The following is an 18,646-nucleotide window of genomic DNA, read 5'->3' on the forward strand; positions in this document are numbered from 1 at the left end:
GGTAACCAAGACGGAGTTTTCTAGACAGCTGAAATGCACGTGCGCGGCTAGCGTGCACTTTCACTTGGCTAGCTTTCACTTAATTGTTACTAACATTCAAATTTACTAGAAAACTCCGTCCCAACCCCGGAAAGGACTGACTAGCTGGCCGAACCCGTAAGTACCGATGCTGCCCTTTGTCTCCGCTGTGTGTGAGAGAGATAAGCGAGGCGAGTGACGTAGATCGGGGTCCTGTTCGGCATTTGTTTTTCTGAACCTCGTCGATCGATGGCACAGTCAGCTGCTAGTATTGTTACATTCTTCGCCGTGAACGTAAATCGATGCGAAAATTTCATTTATCCTGCGATTCCTTTTTACATTTTTAAATTGAAGTGTATTTGAAAAATTAATAACAGTTTTATTCGTAAGTAACTCGGAAGAATCGTGATACACGTACACGTAGACATTCACGAATAACATAATCGCGGTACGTGTTTATTTAATTGCATAGTGGTTAGTGCCTGAAAGGATTATTTGTGGATACTTGTGGACACTGTGGACAATCGTGGGGCGTGTATAATCGCATGTGGGTGATTTTTGTTCACAACATTGTGTATTAGAACTGGCATTCACCCTTTCTCTGTGAAAATCTCGTCGGGCGAGTTTTGATATGCCCTTCTGGATTTTCATAAGACAGGTTGAATCTTATTCAACGTAAGATGTTCGCATTCCCATAAGTGGACAAAAATCTAAGGCTGTCGATAATGTCGGTAAGCAGGATTTTTCATGCTGCGTGAGAACCACTAGCACTCGCCTGCCGCAACCGTCCGCGCGAACGCAGCTGTTTAGCGGATTGTCATTCTACAGGCGGAACTTTAAATGTTAATAACTTTGCAACGAAGCCTCCATCAACAAATTAGTATTCTTGATTTTCGTCTTATTTTGGCCTCTACTATCGCTCATTAAAATTTTTGCTAGAGGTAGCCGAACACCCTGTATACCTAGTGATTCTTTTAATATGAGTAAATGTTAAACAAGAAAAAATTTAAGAACAGATGGGATGCAGAGAATAATTGACTTCATAGTACACAAAGTATATTTAGTAAGATTAAGCACAACCTGCTAAGTGCATTGAGAAAAATCACATTGCAGAAAAGTTATAGCAGCTAATGAGAAATCAAAGATATGTACAGTAAAAGTTAAAGATGCAAAGAAACGAATCAAGACAAAAAGAATAAATATATAGATTAAAGGAAGTAAGTTCAATTTTTTTAAGATATTGAGAAGGTTCTCCTTAAGAGAAAGTGGTTCAATAGTAAACAGAAAACCGACAAAAGTAGGAAGAAAATCAATGAAATAGTTATTAATGACAAAAGTATTAAAAAATAGTTGAGGAATGAAGGACTTACGCGAACAGTGATAAAAGATAATCAAAAAAACTGCTTGAAGGAATACTGTAAAAAAGATCTTGTGAAATATTCGTTTCTCAGCATGACTGGTGGAAGCAAGATTTGTAAGCTGTTTGTAATAATTCCACGCAAACGCTGGACTGGATCTTCTAATTCAGGACAGAGCACTATTGTATAGCATAAGTTTCTTACTGTCGGTTGTAAACCAAGGTGTCGACGGTTTAAATAACCGTAATTACCGAATTAGCTAAATCTATCACACAGAAATACAATAAGAATATTACGGAAAGTCGAAAATAAATTTCAATTAGGGAAAATAGAACAGGTACTCTAGTAGTCACGTTTGAAACGGTAATCCATTCACGGTATTGTTTTTTTACTGAGTGTTCCTTCTCCAGCCAATTCATAGAGGTCGGGAAATCCTTCGTTCGTAATATGGCTTTTTTCAAAGTGATATAGAAAAATACGACGAATGTAAATTTGTTTAGTAACACGCATTTTTGATGCTGAAACAGAGGAGAAACAAATAATATAAAAGTTATGTTTAAGCACCAGATAATATTAAATTCAACAATTTTTGTTTACTCAACGACATTCTTCATCAAATAAAACAAAACAGCAAAATGTATATAAAAGTATACTAAGCAGTATGAAAGGTTGAGATTCAGCAAATAAGACAATTTTATATCCCAAATCAAATGACCATTTATTCTTCCAGCGATTAATTATCGAATAATCTATCTTCTTTGTCGAACAAAATATTTTCCATAGTTTGTTATACATTTTGCTGCATCCTATCTTCTTAGATATACTAGTTCATGATACTTTTTATACGGTATAATGAATTCACTCCATATTCTATCATACACCCCCACATAATGATGTCACCTCCGTGCATAACGGTTTGCTACACATGTCGTGGAAGAAGAGATTACCTTCATGAATACAATACTAGAAACGTATATCTGACAAAATTTGTTTAATCTTAGTTTCATTTGACCATACCCGCCATTTATGATATTTACTTACGAACCCCTCACGAACTTTAATATTTTTCTTTTGAATGTTCGTTTTCTTCTCTGCAACTTTAAAATTGGGCTTTTCAAGAACTTTTGGCACCGTTTATTTACTTATTTCTATTTCCGTGTCGCGTTTTTGAATAATTAAAAGTAGCCGTGATTGCAAACGTTGCTTTATTGGTTGCGATGTATCGCATAACTTTTCGTCCGTTTCGACGATTTATGTTTTCAGGAGTCCTACTGCAGGTAGTATAACCTTACAATGGTTTTTTTGCAAAAGTTAAACAATTTTAGCTGTAGTTCATTATTCCTGTAAACGTGAAACAATTTCTTAAGTAGAAACTGATTTAGTTTGAATTTCTTATTTTGTTCTTTTCGATTTAATGTTTGGCAGAAAATCTGTGTAAACAAATATTGCTATTATATAGGGTGTTCGGCCACCCCTGGGAAAAATTGCAATGGGAGATTCTAGAGGCCAAAATATGACGAAAATCAAGAATACCAATTTGTTAATGAAGGCTTCATTAAAAAGTTATTAACGTTTAAAGTTCCGCTCATACTGAATTTTTTTCTCGAAAATGCGCAGAATTTCAGTCGTGTCTATTCACTAAAAATGATTGTAATTGACCCCCGCAACCAAAAATTTTTCCAAAACGATTTGAAATTTTTTAATTCAATTTTTCAATAACTTTTTAACGATGCCTCAGTTAAGAAATTGATATTCTTGATTTTCGTCTTATGTTGGCCTCTAGAATCTCCCATTAAAACTTTTCCCAGGGGTGGCCGAACACCTTGTATAGAATGCCTTTGTAATCGTTATACAACCAGAACGAATATGAGTGATTTGTGATGATATACAAGGGGATCGTAACATAATCGAAATAGTGATTTGTCATGCAAAAATGAGCCAATATGATGTCATGAATTTATCGCAGACTACCTAAATATTCGAATGCTTCTTACAGTTAGCACAGAATAATTTTCCGTTCAATAAATTACAGTTTATTCTTTGATGTGTTCTTCTGTTACATGTTTGTAGTACTTTCCTCTTGCAATTTATTCATCTCTCATTAAATTTGTTTTTTTTTCTGTTATATTTCCTATAATATTTACAACACGATTCTGCAATTCGATTTATTTTTTAATTAATTGGTTGGCTAACTATAAAAAGATCCTTCGCCAATTTATTTTTTAAAAGCATTTCAATCCGGATAAGCTGTTATAAATAAAGAATATTTACTAATGTATAAAACATCTTTCTGCAGTTTTTATCTTTGCTTTTTAATTACTACTCTTGCTAAACCAAAACCAATTCTTAAACGCCAATCTTAAAAACATAAATGACAATAAATAACATAGTTTTAAGATGTTTTGACTGGTGTACTCGTCGGAATGTCCATCTCTTATCAATCTTTCCGAAGCTAATAAATATTCAAGTTACGTAATCGAGACGAAATGAACAATGTTTGTAATTATTTTTCAGGCTTTCAATCCCGACAAAGCAGCAGTCTGGATTGGCGAGTTGGACGAACCGTTAATAAACTACATTGGAGAGACACGACCCGCAGCGCTGAACAGCTTTCGAGAAGTGGACCGATCGGTTCGGATCATCTTCAGACACCCAGTACAAAGTACTCGTCAATCTATCCCCCGCAAGTACTCGAATTGTAATCGACAATTTATTCGGAATACGATTTTCCCGTTTCAGATCAAAGCTCATTTCGCTGCTTCGACGACTTTCCCCACGGCTTTCGCGACCTGGCAGTAAGAATACCTTGCAAGCATCGCCAACGATCTGCCCGTGGGTACAGGTTGAGTACTCATCGGAGTCGATTAATGATGGAGTACGCGAAGATTCCCAAGAAAGCGACGCAAGCTTTCAAAGGGAATTGCAGATGAACGAACTGAAGAAACGCATGGCCGGAATCCCCACCACGTCTCAGGTGATTAATACTTTTCTTTCTAGAGTTGGAAAATTGGAACTATCCTCGCCCCAGATTCCGGGGGCTTCCTCGTTTCGCAATTGTTCGTTTGTCCCGTTACCGTCGTGACAATTCGATATTATAATTTGTACAATTAAGAGTAATCGATTCTCCAGACGTTTGAGTACCCCACGGATTGTTTAAGTCGTCTGGAACGAAGACAAATCGAAGGCGTGTCCGCTAATGGCTTCCGCCTCGACCGATTTGAATGGAAGGCTCAAAAGCAATAAGAAATGCGAACAGTCCTATGACAATTGTATTCGCGTCGTTTCCGCGTTATAACCGTCGAAGAACTGCTACGATCCATTAGCACTTTACATCGAGATTTTTTACGTATCAGGTTACCGCGAAAGTCAGTAGGGATGGCAAGGAACAACAAAGCTCGTCACAGCCTAGGATACAAGTGCAACAACCTGAAAACGACTGTAATAACGCCTGCAAATCGTAAGCTTTATATTAATTTTGTTTATTTGACATATTTGAGACTAAAACGAAAAGTGTGTTGACCGCTTTGAATCTTCTCTAGAGCTTTCCTTGCACCGTAAAAGTAGAAACAGTACATTTAAATCCATGCATGAATTCAGACTGCACTTAACATTAGTAACGTAACGTAACGTAAACGTAAGCGATAGAAACGTGTATCACACCCAATAAATAATTGAGAATGTTTTCTGCACTGTGGTTTTCTTACGTAGCACGAGTGTCCTAATTAATATCCCTTAGAATGAGTTATAATAGTAAAATATAAATCTACGAGGGTAAAAGTGAACAACAAGAAATTACCGACGATAAATACTGACAATTTTATTAATACAAATACTATGGTACATTTTTAAGGCGAACTCACCTCATCCGCAATTCATTATACAAATTTCCAATTTATTCGCGAATGGCGCCACATTCTAGACGACCTCCAGCGACTGGAATTACTATTCGTAATATGTACAAATCAAATTGTAAAAGTAATCTGTACAGTAATGATTCACATATTTCTGAAGTCGGCAAGTACCCAACGTCTTGTAAACTAGACAGAGGTGATTGTTTTTGGCAGGTACGTGAATCAGGGCACCCTCTTGCTCTTTAGGGTCTACGTAATCTATAGTGTCTTCTTCAGGGACATGATTCGTATGAAACTGAATTATTACATCAAGAGCACCTTGCTCAGACACATTCGTATAGTCCATTTCCTCTTCCTGATCGGAACATTCGAGAGAACAGTCTAAAGGGTCCGACAAGTAGTCCCCGATGTCCGACACATCCGAATCATCGGTATCTAAAAACCTACCTAATTTTTGCGGTGAAAAGTTTTCTAGTTTCGACGAGGATGACTGTTGAGATAAATTTTTTTTCTTCGATCGCGGGGATTTTCCTTTCAATATCTTTTTCAGTGTCTCATCCTCGTCGATGTCCTCGTCTTCCTTGTTACTTATTGGAGTATCACAGCCTGATCCCACACTCTTATTATCGGTATTGATTTTTTCTTGATAATCTTTATTGCTTTTACTCGCTCTTGGCGTATCCAACGAGTCCTCCTGTCCCTCTTCGTTTTGACTTATGCATCCGTTGCTACTGGATTTTTTTTCGCTCGTGGGAAGAGCCGATTTGTCAGATATTAATGTGTAGCAACCTTTTGACCACCTCTGCAGTTCAATAATCATTTTTGGATTCATAGTTTCTTTTTCTGGTACAAGGTCTAATTCCGTGTAGTCCTTTAACAGTTGAAACATAGAAATGGACTTGAACACGTTGTAAAACTCCTTTAATAATTCAGGCAGGGTCTCCTCTTTTGCCACTTCATAATTACGAATATCCGCTGGGCCAACTTTTTGCCAAACAATGGAAGCTGACGATAAATCTGTAGCTAATTTCTCATAGATATCTTCTCTCAAAAAATTAGACAAAAATGCAAATGATTCTTGTTCTACATCTTGCTGAATTTCTTTAACAATATCAGCGAAAAGGTAACACTTTGTTATCCAATTGTTCAAATCTACCTGTGTGTTCACTGGTTTTATATAATTTGGTTCTATGCCTGGTCTCGCAGGCCTGGTATTTTGTCTAACAGGTCCATGAAACCAACCATTAATTGACCAACGAGATTTATCTGGTGAAGTTATTTCAGCTACTTGATGATAAGAATTATCCACAACTTCAAAAAATACAAGAGAGTTGTATTCTGGTATTAATGATTTTATAACATTTCTAGGCAATCCATTTTTGTCTGTGTCAAATAGATCTAGAGCTCCTCCATCTTCTGCAGTCCAGTTTTTCGAAAGATACAATATAAAAGCAATTCTGCGATCACCCATATTATCATCGTGACAAAGCAAATAGTCTGTATCCGAATAACAAGCACTAGACATAGATATTTTTTTATTGAGTTCTATCTTAGTGTTTCGTTCCATCCACATTGCAAGGTCAGTTTGAAAAGTTTCATATAAGAGCTTTAAATTTTTAGTGTCAATATTGGCAAGGTCACTGGTCTGTTCAAATTGATAAAGGTCTATACTATTTCTTCTACTTTTGACATCCAACAATTCATTCTTTATTTCATCCATGAAATCTTCGTTACATAAAAAATTTGAAATTTTGCATATTCTATAGGGGTTTGATATAACCTCTAGATTGTCCTTTTTTATGTCACTAAAATTATGCCAATGTTCATAAAAAAGTTGTTGAAAGTTGGACGAATAGACATGATCCGAGATAACGGAATGCTTAAGCTTCTTCAATAATGGTTCTTCTTGGGCCATAACTCTATACCTCTATTATTTTAACTGATAAGAATTCCTGCTTGTATTTTCTTATGCTATCAGTCTTTTTACAATACAGCTCTCGTCATTGCGTTAACAATACATGTCCCTGTTTAAATTACTTACAAGTATTTTCTATAAATTGATGAAATACTATAAACTATATCACATTTTTTTATCTAATACATGGATATGTATCGTTACACATTTCGAATAAGTATATGCTTTATACATTAAAATGAACTTTCTGGAAGAAACACTAGTTACGTGCACCCTCGTGATCGTTTATTTTTCTGAAAATATCATCCTTAAAGGTTACCGCTTTTGGAGCGAGTTTATTCGTTCATTCGATGATTGGCAATGATTCCCCTGGATTATTTCTCGTTCAGTAAAAATGGTGTTTCATTCTCTACGAACCATTTTGTCTTGATAGTAGAAATATATCACAGTTTTTCTGAATGCACTCACCGGATGATGTGCGGCACTTGTTTCTCGGTACACGCAGCCCACGTGGTCGCTCGACCCACACGTGTTCTGAAAGCAGTCGGTCGAAAAGCCGATTAATAGAATTCCGCTCCATTTCGCGATCGTGACGACTGACAAAATAAACAAGTCTGGTTGAACAAGTGGCGTCACTCGCAACAATTACATACCAGAAATTGCACGTGTGTCCAAATTTAGCGAACTAGGTCCGTCGTTCCGTGTCACCACGCAGTTGCATTCTGCCTGCCCAGGGTCTGCTACTCTACTACCGCTGGCGAAAACGTCGATTCGATCGAGCCAGGAACGTCGCACAATATTCGCGCACCCTGGCTATTCGCGGCTTTCTTTATAACGTAGCCAGATGTTCCGGATCATACAACATAAACTAAAATATGACATATCCGTAAATTACAAATTTTTTGTCCAAAACATATGTCGTACTTTTAAATATTTAACTTACACGGATCCTATTTTCTATAGGTTTCTATTTAACCTTATTTTATTTCGATTTTTAAAACAAGAAATAATTTACGATTTTTATGGGTGTTGTAAATTTTGTTACGTGACAATTATATCGTTCTTCGAGGTTCGTTTGATAATGAAATAATTTATAATAGAATTTATAACGAGACTTTCCGGTATGACTGTTCGCACTGAGTTAATTTTGCAAATTGTGGTGAACGTGACAACACATAAATAGAAAAAGTGAAAACATCAAGTTTGCGATTTCTTTTTTTATCGATAAAATCTCGCGTTCAATTTCGGTTCGTAAAACCTTTCGAATTATCCCGCGCGGCTAAACAGCGTTTGCACGGTCGACCAACGAACGGCGCTATGGACGCTCGTGTCAAGATGGCGGCAGTAGTTCACGTTTGACGGGTGCCGTTGGTCGCATGGAAATTCGGGGCACACCCTGACCGTTAAATTTTGCAAAGTGAGACGTCGTCGTGTCGAATGTTCGATCATAGTGAAATCCTCGTGTAAAGGGCTCACCGGCGATCCTGGAACCGGGCAGCAACAGGACGACGCACGCATACGTGAGTAACAACACGCTCCGTCGAAACCCACACGCACACACGGCGTGACAAGTTTCATCCTGTCCACGGTATTTTTTTTGCGCCCTCGTGACCTGTCAACGCGCGACCCCTTTATCCCAAAACTGTACGTTGCCTGTCTGTCGTGCACCGATAGGTTCGATAACACGAGGGCGGGGTCTTGCAGTCGAATTCGAACAGGTAAACAGGCAGTTAGGTCATTCGGTGTCCCGCAGTCACCTTTTGTTTGTGTCTGGAGCACGTTGTGCCGGGCAAACAATTAGCGGCAAAGCGATCGCGCGAAGTGTTGGCTAAATAGTGCTGTAAAAAAAATAATTGCGTTACAAACACCGATCGTGTACGGTTGTCATTGTCGAAGAATAGCGGGGAACCGCTACTCCGCGTTCCCTGTTTTTTCCTTGAGCCAGTACCATCGGCCTTGAATCGGACTCTTGGTGGCCTACTGTGACGATTATGGCGTGAAAGAGTTTTTCAATTTTGAAATCTCCTGACTACGGTCTTTTTGGAGAACAGTGGTGGTGAGTCAGAGGGGAGCGTTTCATCCTGGGTCTGCTAGTGGACTCATCGGTAAGACAACCCTAGCAGATTCTGTCTTAGACGCCGGGATATTCAAGTCGATCGAAGAGCGTATGTATAGGAATAGGTGGTCGATCGAGTACTTGTGAGAGAGGTACAGGTTGAGTCCTGCTGGCGAATTTTATCAGAGCACTGTCGAAATAGCGTTATGTAAAATATTACTCCAGATAATATGTCATTTCCTTTAATCGCTGTTCGTGAATAATTGCTTATGTTCGATTAAATGATAGGAATAGTAACGATCGTACGAGATTACAGAACGATGAAATATTGAAATCAATATTTGTTAATTTGTGACGACAAGTTTATAGCTTTCGCAAAGGGTTAACACTCTTCGGAGAATGCCCAGAGGCTGTTGTCGATGCCTTGAAAATAATTATTATATTCACTTAATTGCGAATAAAATGTTACTTAGTCCTGGATTTTGGTCAGTTTTACGCAAACGTATTTATCCAGCACCATCGAGATTTCTTCCGTTCATAAGTGACTATCGATTGCCAAACGAAGCTATGTTTCTTCCACGTCATAGTTTGTTTTTCTTTGGCGATCGCTGCGTTTCTGTGCCCAGTAACGACCATGGAATATCTAGATGTTACAAAATATTAAAGTTACACAAGTTTGTGTCGGTAAAATAATCGTGAAATAATGCAGTTGTAGATCGGAAGTACCAGAAGAGTTGAATGTCAAATGATTTTTTTAAAATACAGGCTGTTCGGCCCCCCCCCCCTAGGAAAAATTTTAATGGGAGATTCTAGAGGCCAAAGTAAGACGAAAATCAAGAATACCAATTCGTTGATGGAGACTTCATTAAAAAGTTATTAACGTTTAAAATTCCGCCCGTTCCGAATTTCTTTTTCGAAAGTGCGCAGAATTTCAGGAATATGTGTATTCACCAAAAATTATTGTAATTGACCCCCGCAACCGAAAATAATTTTTCCAGAACAATTTGAAAATTTTTTTTCGCCGAAAAATTTAGGCACCTACCTTGTCGATTTGTCTTAAAAATTTGTTTTTCATTTTTAATAAATTTGTTTGACGCTCTACAGAAAAGACGTTCAATATTTTTTTTGTAGGTACCCATGGGCTCTACTTCAGAAAAAAGTTTCATTGAAATATATTCACTATTGTAAGAGTTATGGCTGTTTCAAAATTGGATCATTTTGGGGAGGTTTTTCTAACTTTACGGGGTCAAGGAACAACTTTTCGAATATTTTTAGAATTTCTACATAATTTTCACCAAAATACACGTTGTTTACATTTCGAAGTTTTAAAATCCTCCAATCCGTTCAGAAGTTATGATGTTTTAAACATTTTCATGAAATTTCGAGGAAGCATTTCTGGCCAGAAATTATATTTTCGGTAATGAATTTTTTTCTCGAATGTGCACAGAATTTCGAGGGTATATCTGATCACCAAAAATACTTGTAATTAACCCCTGCAACCAAAAGTAAATTTTTTAGAACCATTTGAAATTTTTTAATTTCGTCGAAAAATTTGCCCACTTACTCGAATTTTTTTCTCAATAGTTGGTAAGAATTCGGGGGTATGTCTATTCACCAAAAATGCTAGTAATTGATCCCTGTAATTAAATATAATTTTTTTAGTTTGATTTCAAATTTTTTAATTTAATTTTTTAATAACTTTTTAAAGAAGCCAAGAAAAAAGAAAGAAGTCAAGAAATTGATATTCTTGATTTTCGTCTTATTTTGGCCTCTAGAATCTTCCATTACAATTTTTCCCAGGGGTAGTCGAATACCCTGTATAGGGAGAAAATATTTTATTTAATTTACTATTTTTCTGTTGGATTTTGGTATTCCTGGTTTGCAGAGCGTGGTTGTGGATAATCAATTTAACTGCCTTGATTCTCTTATAGTTTTTTATTTTGAACGACTTCTTATTACATGGGCTGAATTGTAATTGCCGGACGATAGACAGTACATAAGAGAAATCGGTAAGTTATGCTCCCACACAAACGTACATAACACGCATACTTTACATACTATAGCTCAGGATGTCGCGATTAGTATACGTATGGATTAGTCGATAGTGATTGATCCGACATTTTCTCTTACACATTTTTTTTGTATCATCAGAAATAATAGAGATATTATATGTGCTCATGATATAAAAAAAACATTGTAGTGTCCAGTGGAAAAGGGACTTGTACCACATTTATATCGGTTTTTAATTTGTTGTACCATCAAGTAGCTCTTGAAATCTAGACAGGGACTCGTATGTCCATATTTAATCTATTTTGAAACAGTTTCGGTATTATGAAGGTTTCGAAATAATTTACAAAACAATCATTGAACAAGGACGACCAAGGAATCATGAAAGTTTTGAGTGTCTAGCTTACGATGAGGTAGGCCATTATCCTTTTTTTTCCTTCGATGCGATGAATACCTTCGACAAGATGCAAAGTGCCTCGTTTAACGATTACTCCACTCAAATCACTAAGCTTGTCGGTCATGGCATTAAAGTGTACTGTTAAACTCGAGGTACGACCATTAATGTTGCCGTGCAAACGTTTCTTGTACGTATACTTTAACACCTTGTTTCTTTCTTTTCATTCTATAACTCCAAATCAAAATCTCGTAGAAGTAAATTTTATTCTATAATTAATTTCGCAGTCAAATTCAATTTGCATCGAATTTTTTTGTTCATACAAAGTACCTAGTGTCAGTTTACTAGCGAACAATAGGTCAAATTGAAAACCACGTGACAACGATTTTTTAAAAAGATTTTTTAAAACCTTTCTTAATTTATTGTAGGCACTACGGTGCAGATATAAATTGATGGATAAAATTAACTGGTGTTCGAAACTCGTCAGGACACCTGGTATACGCACAAACCGTTACAAGTTTCTTCGAGGTGCAAAAAGAACGATCTATCCGCGTCTGCATGGCTTATTTTTTCACCCGAGTTTTGTGTGTACATTCGACGCGTGTCGCAGTAAACCGGAACAGCGTGTGTCGATACTTTGCTCTTGAACGGGTTACCGGGAATATGAAATTCGGCGTAAATTACAAAATAACGTGTACGGTGCAATTATTCTTGCATTAAACCTGCTACATAGTTTCGCCGTCGTACACGGTATTACAGTTCCAGTTGCCGACCTTATATGACCGTTTTTATTTTTCCACGGAATTCAATTATAATTAATTAAATGCACACGACTCGTTTCTCCTTCGCAAGAAATCTCGTGCCGGAATCGGAACGAATGTGATTATTAACCCGTTGGTACACTAGCGGCGACTCGATAACAGTATTTAATTTTGTAGGAAAAGGAAGAGCATTCTCCGAGTTTTTTGTCATTACGTTAAAAGGATAGTCGTTTTCTTCCGGTTGGAAAGTAATCATTTTTGAGGAATTTATTTTAAGTAAACGGTGCAATCTACTTATACGAGGTTGCCATCATTTATTTAGCATGTTTCTTTAATACAAAAAATACTTTTTTTCTGGCTGTAAAATAAATAATATCGATAATATTGTTAATTGAAAAAATCAGTACACTTCAAATTGAGGGGATCATCAAACGAGAAGGTGTTTACAGTTTTTCTTTTATAAAACTCCATAGTTTAAGTTTTAATATGAACTTATGGGTCGACCTTTAATACTATTAAACATTGATGTATCTGTTTATTTCCTGTTTTTGGCTCTGCAACCGTGGGTCGTTTCTTTAGGAGTTCAGATACTCAAAATTCGGCGCGAAAAAAGTTTTTGCACGCGTCGCAGAGTATTTGGCGCAGTGTAGAAAATCGCAGAGCGTTTACTCGGCTCCCGTGAAACGACAATAATAATTTTGTAAGGACGTGGAACGGCGACGCGCTCGAATACGTCGTCGGTCGGTGCAAAATATGCCGAGCGCGTTTCCTCTTTTCTCCGGCTTAGAGACCAGCGATGTAGCGGCACTCGAATCGTTTGTGGCATCGTTCGTCAGTAGAGTGCGACGGTATCGTAACTAACGTGCGCGGCATTGTCAAAAGAAATGCTAGGTGGTCCGTGGGCCAACCATGGCCCATTTGTTTCGCCTACAAGCACCGGAGTTATTCTCACTTTTACTACCTACGGGAACACTACTTTTGCTCGTTGATCGATCGCGATCGTAAATCACAGATCGACGCGAAGCAAAAGCAAATATCGGTGCTAAAAAGTAGGGCGCCGAGCTGCTCACGGTGAATATGCTTTATTCGTTCGGTGACAAACACTCCCAACAGCTAGTCATCGAATATTTAATAAATGCAGTATAAAAAACGAAACTTCTAATAAGTTATTCTTTATTTAAAATTAATATATTAGGGTTTTCAATGCCAGATAAAAGATTTAATCATCTGTTTATTAATAAATAAATGTTTTCATTGATAAAACAGTAAAGTATTTGTCATCTAGTTAAACAAAAATTATATAAACACTGCTTACGTTACAAACTGTTCGATTTTCACTGTGAGCGACTGTATACAGGGTGTTCGGCCACACCTGGGAAAAAACTTTAACGGGAGATTCTAGAGGCCAAAATAAGACGAAAATCAAAAATATCAATTTGTTGATTCAGGCTTCGTTAAAAAGTTATTAAAAAATGAAATTATTTCAAGTTATTCAAAAATTTAAAATTTAAAATCATTCTGAGAAAATTATTTTCGGTTGCGACGGTCAATTACAATCATTTTTGGCCATTAGACATACCCTCGAAATCCTACCCACTTTCTAGAAAAAAATTCAGTACGGGCTGAACTTTAAACGTTAATAGTTTTTTAACGAAGCCTCCATCAACAAATTAGTATTCTTGATTTTCGTCTTATTTTGGTCTCTAGAATCTTCAATTAAAATTTTTCCCAGGAGTGGCCGAACACCCTGTATGTAAACGATATCGTGACGCACCACGGAATCGGATCGTGATGTCGATCAACGAGCGAAACAAGCGCGAAACTTTCAATTCCGCGGTATCAATTTTATTCGACGAAACGGCTCGGTAACGGCTTCTCGTAGAAAGAAAGTTCTCTTATCGTCCCCTGAAGTTGAAGGCTCATCGAATTGGTCGCTCGCTCGCGTGTATCGACGATACGAGAACAATAAACGTGACAATCTGCGAAACCCTGCAGCTGCTGCATTCTCGGTTGACGCGTTGCATCTGCAATGAGCTGATTGCCGCGTAATTTCGTTCCTGCGTCGGTGCGTGCGTCCTGTGAGACCGCGGCTAAAGTGGCCTACTGACGCTGATATTTGTTGAGATACAAGTTTCGATACAAGCAACGGGTTTAAGCTGTCGACAGGCCATGCTGGCAGTAGTGCTAGCGATGGATCTAAACGAATAACTCATTCGATACGGGCTTATCGATCTAACGTATCAATTCAACCATTTGTCGAGCTATAGGATAATTTCAGATTTGTTATAGTCTTCTTCATCGATTTTATTTAGATAACATTCGATATAAAATTGAATTTTCAAACAATGGATTCCAGAAATTTTTATGTAAATGTATTTCAGCTTTTATAGTTATTCCAATAAAAATACGAATTTCATACCCATTGACTTTCTAAGCTACATTTTTCGTAACTCCTAAATTTGTATTTCAAGTAGTTATATTTAGAACAGACATATAAAAAGATAATCTAAATGTATGAACCAGTAAATCAGTATGTTTTCTTTTGAAAGGGAGTCTTCATTTGTAAACCGCATATTTTTAGGTTCTTTTTCACAATTTTTATATATTTATTAATATTTTTCAAAATAAAATCTGAAAGAAACGAGGTGTTCGGACGTTCTCGCATGCATCAAACACTAATCTCGAAGAAAATGTAATAGGAACGACGTCGCAAGATCACCACTAGGAAATTCGCTATTGCTTCCGCGAGTGAAACAGGAAGTTCCTCGACGTTTCTGTGGGAAGATCGTTTCGAACTGGCTTTGAAACGAGTTCGCGGGAAATGGTTTGTCCGGTGTAAATTAAACAGTGCCATTGCGCGACCGTTAAGCACCGTCGCGACCTATTTCACGCTCGAAAACACCGCGACCTTAATCTTCGTCCCATTTTCTTTCTCGAGCTTTCAGATATTTCTCCAGGATATTTTTCAAGCCTCATTTTTATCGAGACTCGCAATTACAATGGGTTCCGTACTTTCCATAGAAGCGCGCTCGGTCAGAACCCCTGTTTTTTGTTGTACGGTTCGTTTCACGCGAAATGTCGTTCGTATACCGGTTTTGGACGATCGATAAAAGGATAAAGAACGGTAAATACAATCGCGACGTTTAGTATTTTTAACGATTTATTGGAATAAATTCATAATGAAAGTAAATGCAATGAATTTTAGTAATAGAAATATTTATTACTCGACTGATGTCGGAAATTAAATTGACCCTTCTTAATATTAATCTACTTTATTACAAACTATAATAGAATTTATAAAATATAGACTTTCGTTTCTTAACTTTTGCCCATTGCGCGACACACTGTGGCTATTCGCGTAGCTTGAGAACGAGGGCTCCATTACTCTCGAGTTTGGGATTACGATTTCATGGGAATTCGCGAGTCGTTAAAAACTGGAATTTCATCGAACCAGAGTGTACCATTAGCAGAAGCCAGTTAGACGGTTTATCGACGACACGTGATCTCCTTTTAAGGGATAATGACTCAATTAAAGGAACATTAGGGATTATCTTCGTAACCGTGGTAACGCACGATTCCCCTATCGATTCGCCTAACAGTCCGGAATGGAAACGAAACGCTTTAATTGCGCGAACGAGTGGAGATAGGTCGTTCTGTTTGTTCGATATCAAGATAGCCTTGTACTCTTCGTTACCCTGAACACGCTTTATTGTAAGCCAGTGCGTCACTTAATGATGGAATAACGGGGATGTGATTAAGGGAATGAGATCGAGGGATAACCCCATTCGCATTTATCTTTTATCGGATCTCCGGTGAAATTAGGGGAGAAGAACCCCATTCTGCATCGATGTTCTGCAGGATGTATCTGTAATCACGATATAGAGCTGATAAAAGAGTAATTCCACGTGAAAAAATAAATAATTCTTCGTTTTCGAGACAATTGTATTTGTAAGTTTGACGAATACGCGTGTGGTTAAATACGATTTGCTTAACGCGACTGTCTACTACTCAGTATTCTCCCGGCTTATCGCAACTTTCTTTCTCCGAGTTATTACAACGCTTTCATCCCCACTCCGCTACCTCGAAGTTGGGTCGACTGATTTACGTAGGATCAGCTACCTTCTATATTGTTACATGTATAACCTTTTGCATTCAACTTTTTTTCAATATCTCTTACAGTTTCAAAGAAATTCACAAACCCACGAAAAATTAGAATTCCTTTTAAGGGATGAAAAGACTTCTAGAACCATTATTAGGCAAAAATGAAAGATAATAATGTGATCAGGTTCACGTATATTCGATTTGTCCAATATTATCAGATTTTTTGGAGCATATCAATTGTCAACATTCCATTGTCCAACCGGAAACAGTTTGTCTGTACACTTTTTCCCCTCGACTTCTAAGATTTTAATGGCAGTACCATGATATAATACTGCCATAAAATACAATAGAAAACATAAAAATACGCGGAGCGTTTAATATTTTCGACCAGCATTGTACACTCCTCGTCAAAATGATAGCCCAGGTGTGCTATCTTTAATTTCTCAATGATGCATGTAAAGTTTTTCGCCTGTAACGTATAATATCAAAACATTATGAGCTTAGAATATGCGGCTTCCTGGAAATAAGTCCCAATGTCGTAGATGTTTGTATAAAACAAAGAAGAACTGTTCCATACTAAGGTCGAAATGATAGCACATTCTGTTAATATGTTTAGAAATTGCTTAGTAGTTCATGATCTATCAACGAGTAAAGATTACAGTACAATCTTATATAAATTTCTAAGTATGGAACGCGGGAAAAAATTAAACGAATCTGAAAAAAAGTAAATTCTTGAACTAAAACAGCAACAGTTATCAGTAGCAAAAATATCGAAAGTAATAAGAAGAAGTCGTAAAGTAATACACAATTTCTTAAAAAATGTTGAAGATTATGGCAAAAAGAAAAGTACTGGTCAGCCGTCATCGTTATCCGATAGTGATAAGCGAGTAATTTTGCGTGTAGCTTCCAACTCGCAGTTAACAACGAAGCAAATAATGGAAAAATCTAGTGTTAGTGCCAGTGTTTCAAGTGTTCGTCGAGTTCTACTATCCTGCAAAAATATTAAGAGGCTACAATTGGAAAAGAAACCTCCGTTAATAACGAAACACAAAGTAGAAGAACGTTTACGTTTTGCAAAAGAAAGCGTGCATTGGAAAAAGAAATGGAGAAGGTACTATTTTCAGCGTGATGGTTTTGGCCGGCATCAATTATTTCGACAAGACAAGTATCATGTTCATCAATGGGAGAATGAATAGTATCCGATACATAAATTTAATCAAAGAACAAATAAATAATCATGCAGAACGCATTTCTGTGAATTTCTTGATTACATCTTTCAACAAGATAATACATCTATACACACTTCAAAATTGGACCAATTATATTCTAATGAAAATAATATATCTGTTTTGCCGTGGCCTGCACGCTCCCTGGACCTTAATATTATTGCAAATTGCTGGGCAGAACTTGTTCGCGGCGTGTACGCGAATGAAAAGCAGCATCAACACGTACAAGAATTAAAAAATGCAATTGTACGCGAATGGGATACGTTAAGTCAGAATTATATCCAAAAACTATATAAATCGATACCAAATCGTGCAATAGAAGTAATAGAAAATAAAGGAGGTTGTACCCATTATTAAATAAGTATATATGTTTGATAAGTAATTATTGTTAGTTACAATTTATGTTTATTATTATTTTCTTATTGTGTATGTGCTATCATTTCGTTCTTAAAATAAAACAATTTTTTTTTATTACACACTAAACATCATAATATTTTTAATTGTTTTCAACCAACCGCATATTCTGAGTTCATAATCTTTTGATATTATATGTCACAAATGTAAAACTTTACATGCGTCATTAACAAATTAAAGATAACACATCTGGGCTATCTTTTTGACGAGGAGTGTATCTCTCTACAAATAAACAGTCTCGATCGATCAGTGGGTAAGAACGTAAGAGGAAGAACGCGTGCAAAGTTCATTTTGCACTGAGTTATTGTTATTGAAAACAAGGGGGCTGTAGGGCTGTAGGGTTTCCCCCTCTGTACGACATAGCACGATTTTCTGCCCGCTCGCCGGATTAATATCTGGAACGTAACAGGTTCTTTTATGGTGACCCCTTCGCTCCCGCCTCCTCGTATAATTTATCGTGCACAAGTGGGCGTATACACGGTCGCGCCACATACAGGCAACCTGCATCCCGAGTCGCTTTCCCTTTTTCGGAAATCCGGTTCCCC

The 18,646-nt window shown here is 37.1% G+C and overlaps 2 protein-coding genes across 3 annotated transcripts in view; one reads left to right on the plus strand and one right to left on the minus strand.

The window, feature by feature from the left end:
* The window catches only part of LOC122403681, a 49,985-nt gene that overhangs the window by 4,874 nt on the left and 26,465 nt on the right, over window positions 1-18,646 (plus strand). Inside the window, exons 4-6 of the mRNA XM_043407342.1 lie at window positions 3,891-4,038; window positions 4,116-4,350; window positions 4,730-4,833. Coding sequence (XP_043263277.1) covers window positions 3,891-4,038; window positions 4,116-4,350; window positions 4,730-4,833 — 487 coding nt within the window. The remainder of the gene's footprint in view (window positions 1-3,890; window positions 4,039-4,115; window positions 4,351-4,729; window positions 4,834-18,646) is intronic.
* On the minus strand, window positions 5,248-7,884 carry LOC122403682 (prolyl 3-hydroxylase OGFOD1). 2 transcript variants are annotated; one of them, XM_043407344.1, is made up of 3 exons: window positions 7,796-7,884; window positions 7,611-7,676; window positions 5,248-7,551 (listed from the first exon to the last, which is right to left on the minus strand). In XM_043407344.1, the coding sequence occupies exon 3, from the start codon at window positions 7,140-7,142 to the stop codon at window positions 5,319-5,321; it is 1,824 nt and encodes a 607-aa protein (XP_043263279.1). In that variant the 5' UTR covers window positions 7,143-7,551; window positions 7,611-7,676; window positions 7,796-7,884; the 3' UTR covers window positions 5,248-5,318. The 2 variants fall into 2 exon arrangements, with proteins under 2 accessions (XP_043263279.1, XP_043263278.1); XM_043407343.1 differs by having other exon boundaries at window positions 5,248-7,676.

This window comes from Colletes gigas, unplaced genomic scaffold (genome assembly GCF_013123115.1).
Source record: "Colletes gigas isolate AHSC1104 unplaced genomic scaffold, ASM1312311v1 Colletes_gigas_Sc00069, whole genome shotgun sequence".
Lineage (NCBI taxonomy): Eukaryota > Metazoa > Arthropoda > Insecta > Hymenoptera > Colletidae > Colletes > Colletes gigas.

Excerpts from the sequence above, each read along its gene's own strand:
- LOC122403682 (XM_043407344.1), bottom strand. The coding sequence starts at position 7,142 with ATGGCCCAAGAAGAACCATTATTGAAGAAGCTTAAGCATTCCGTTATC.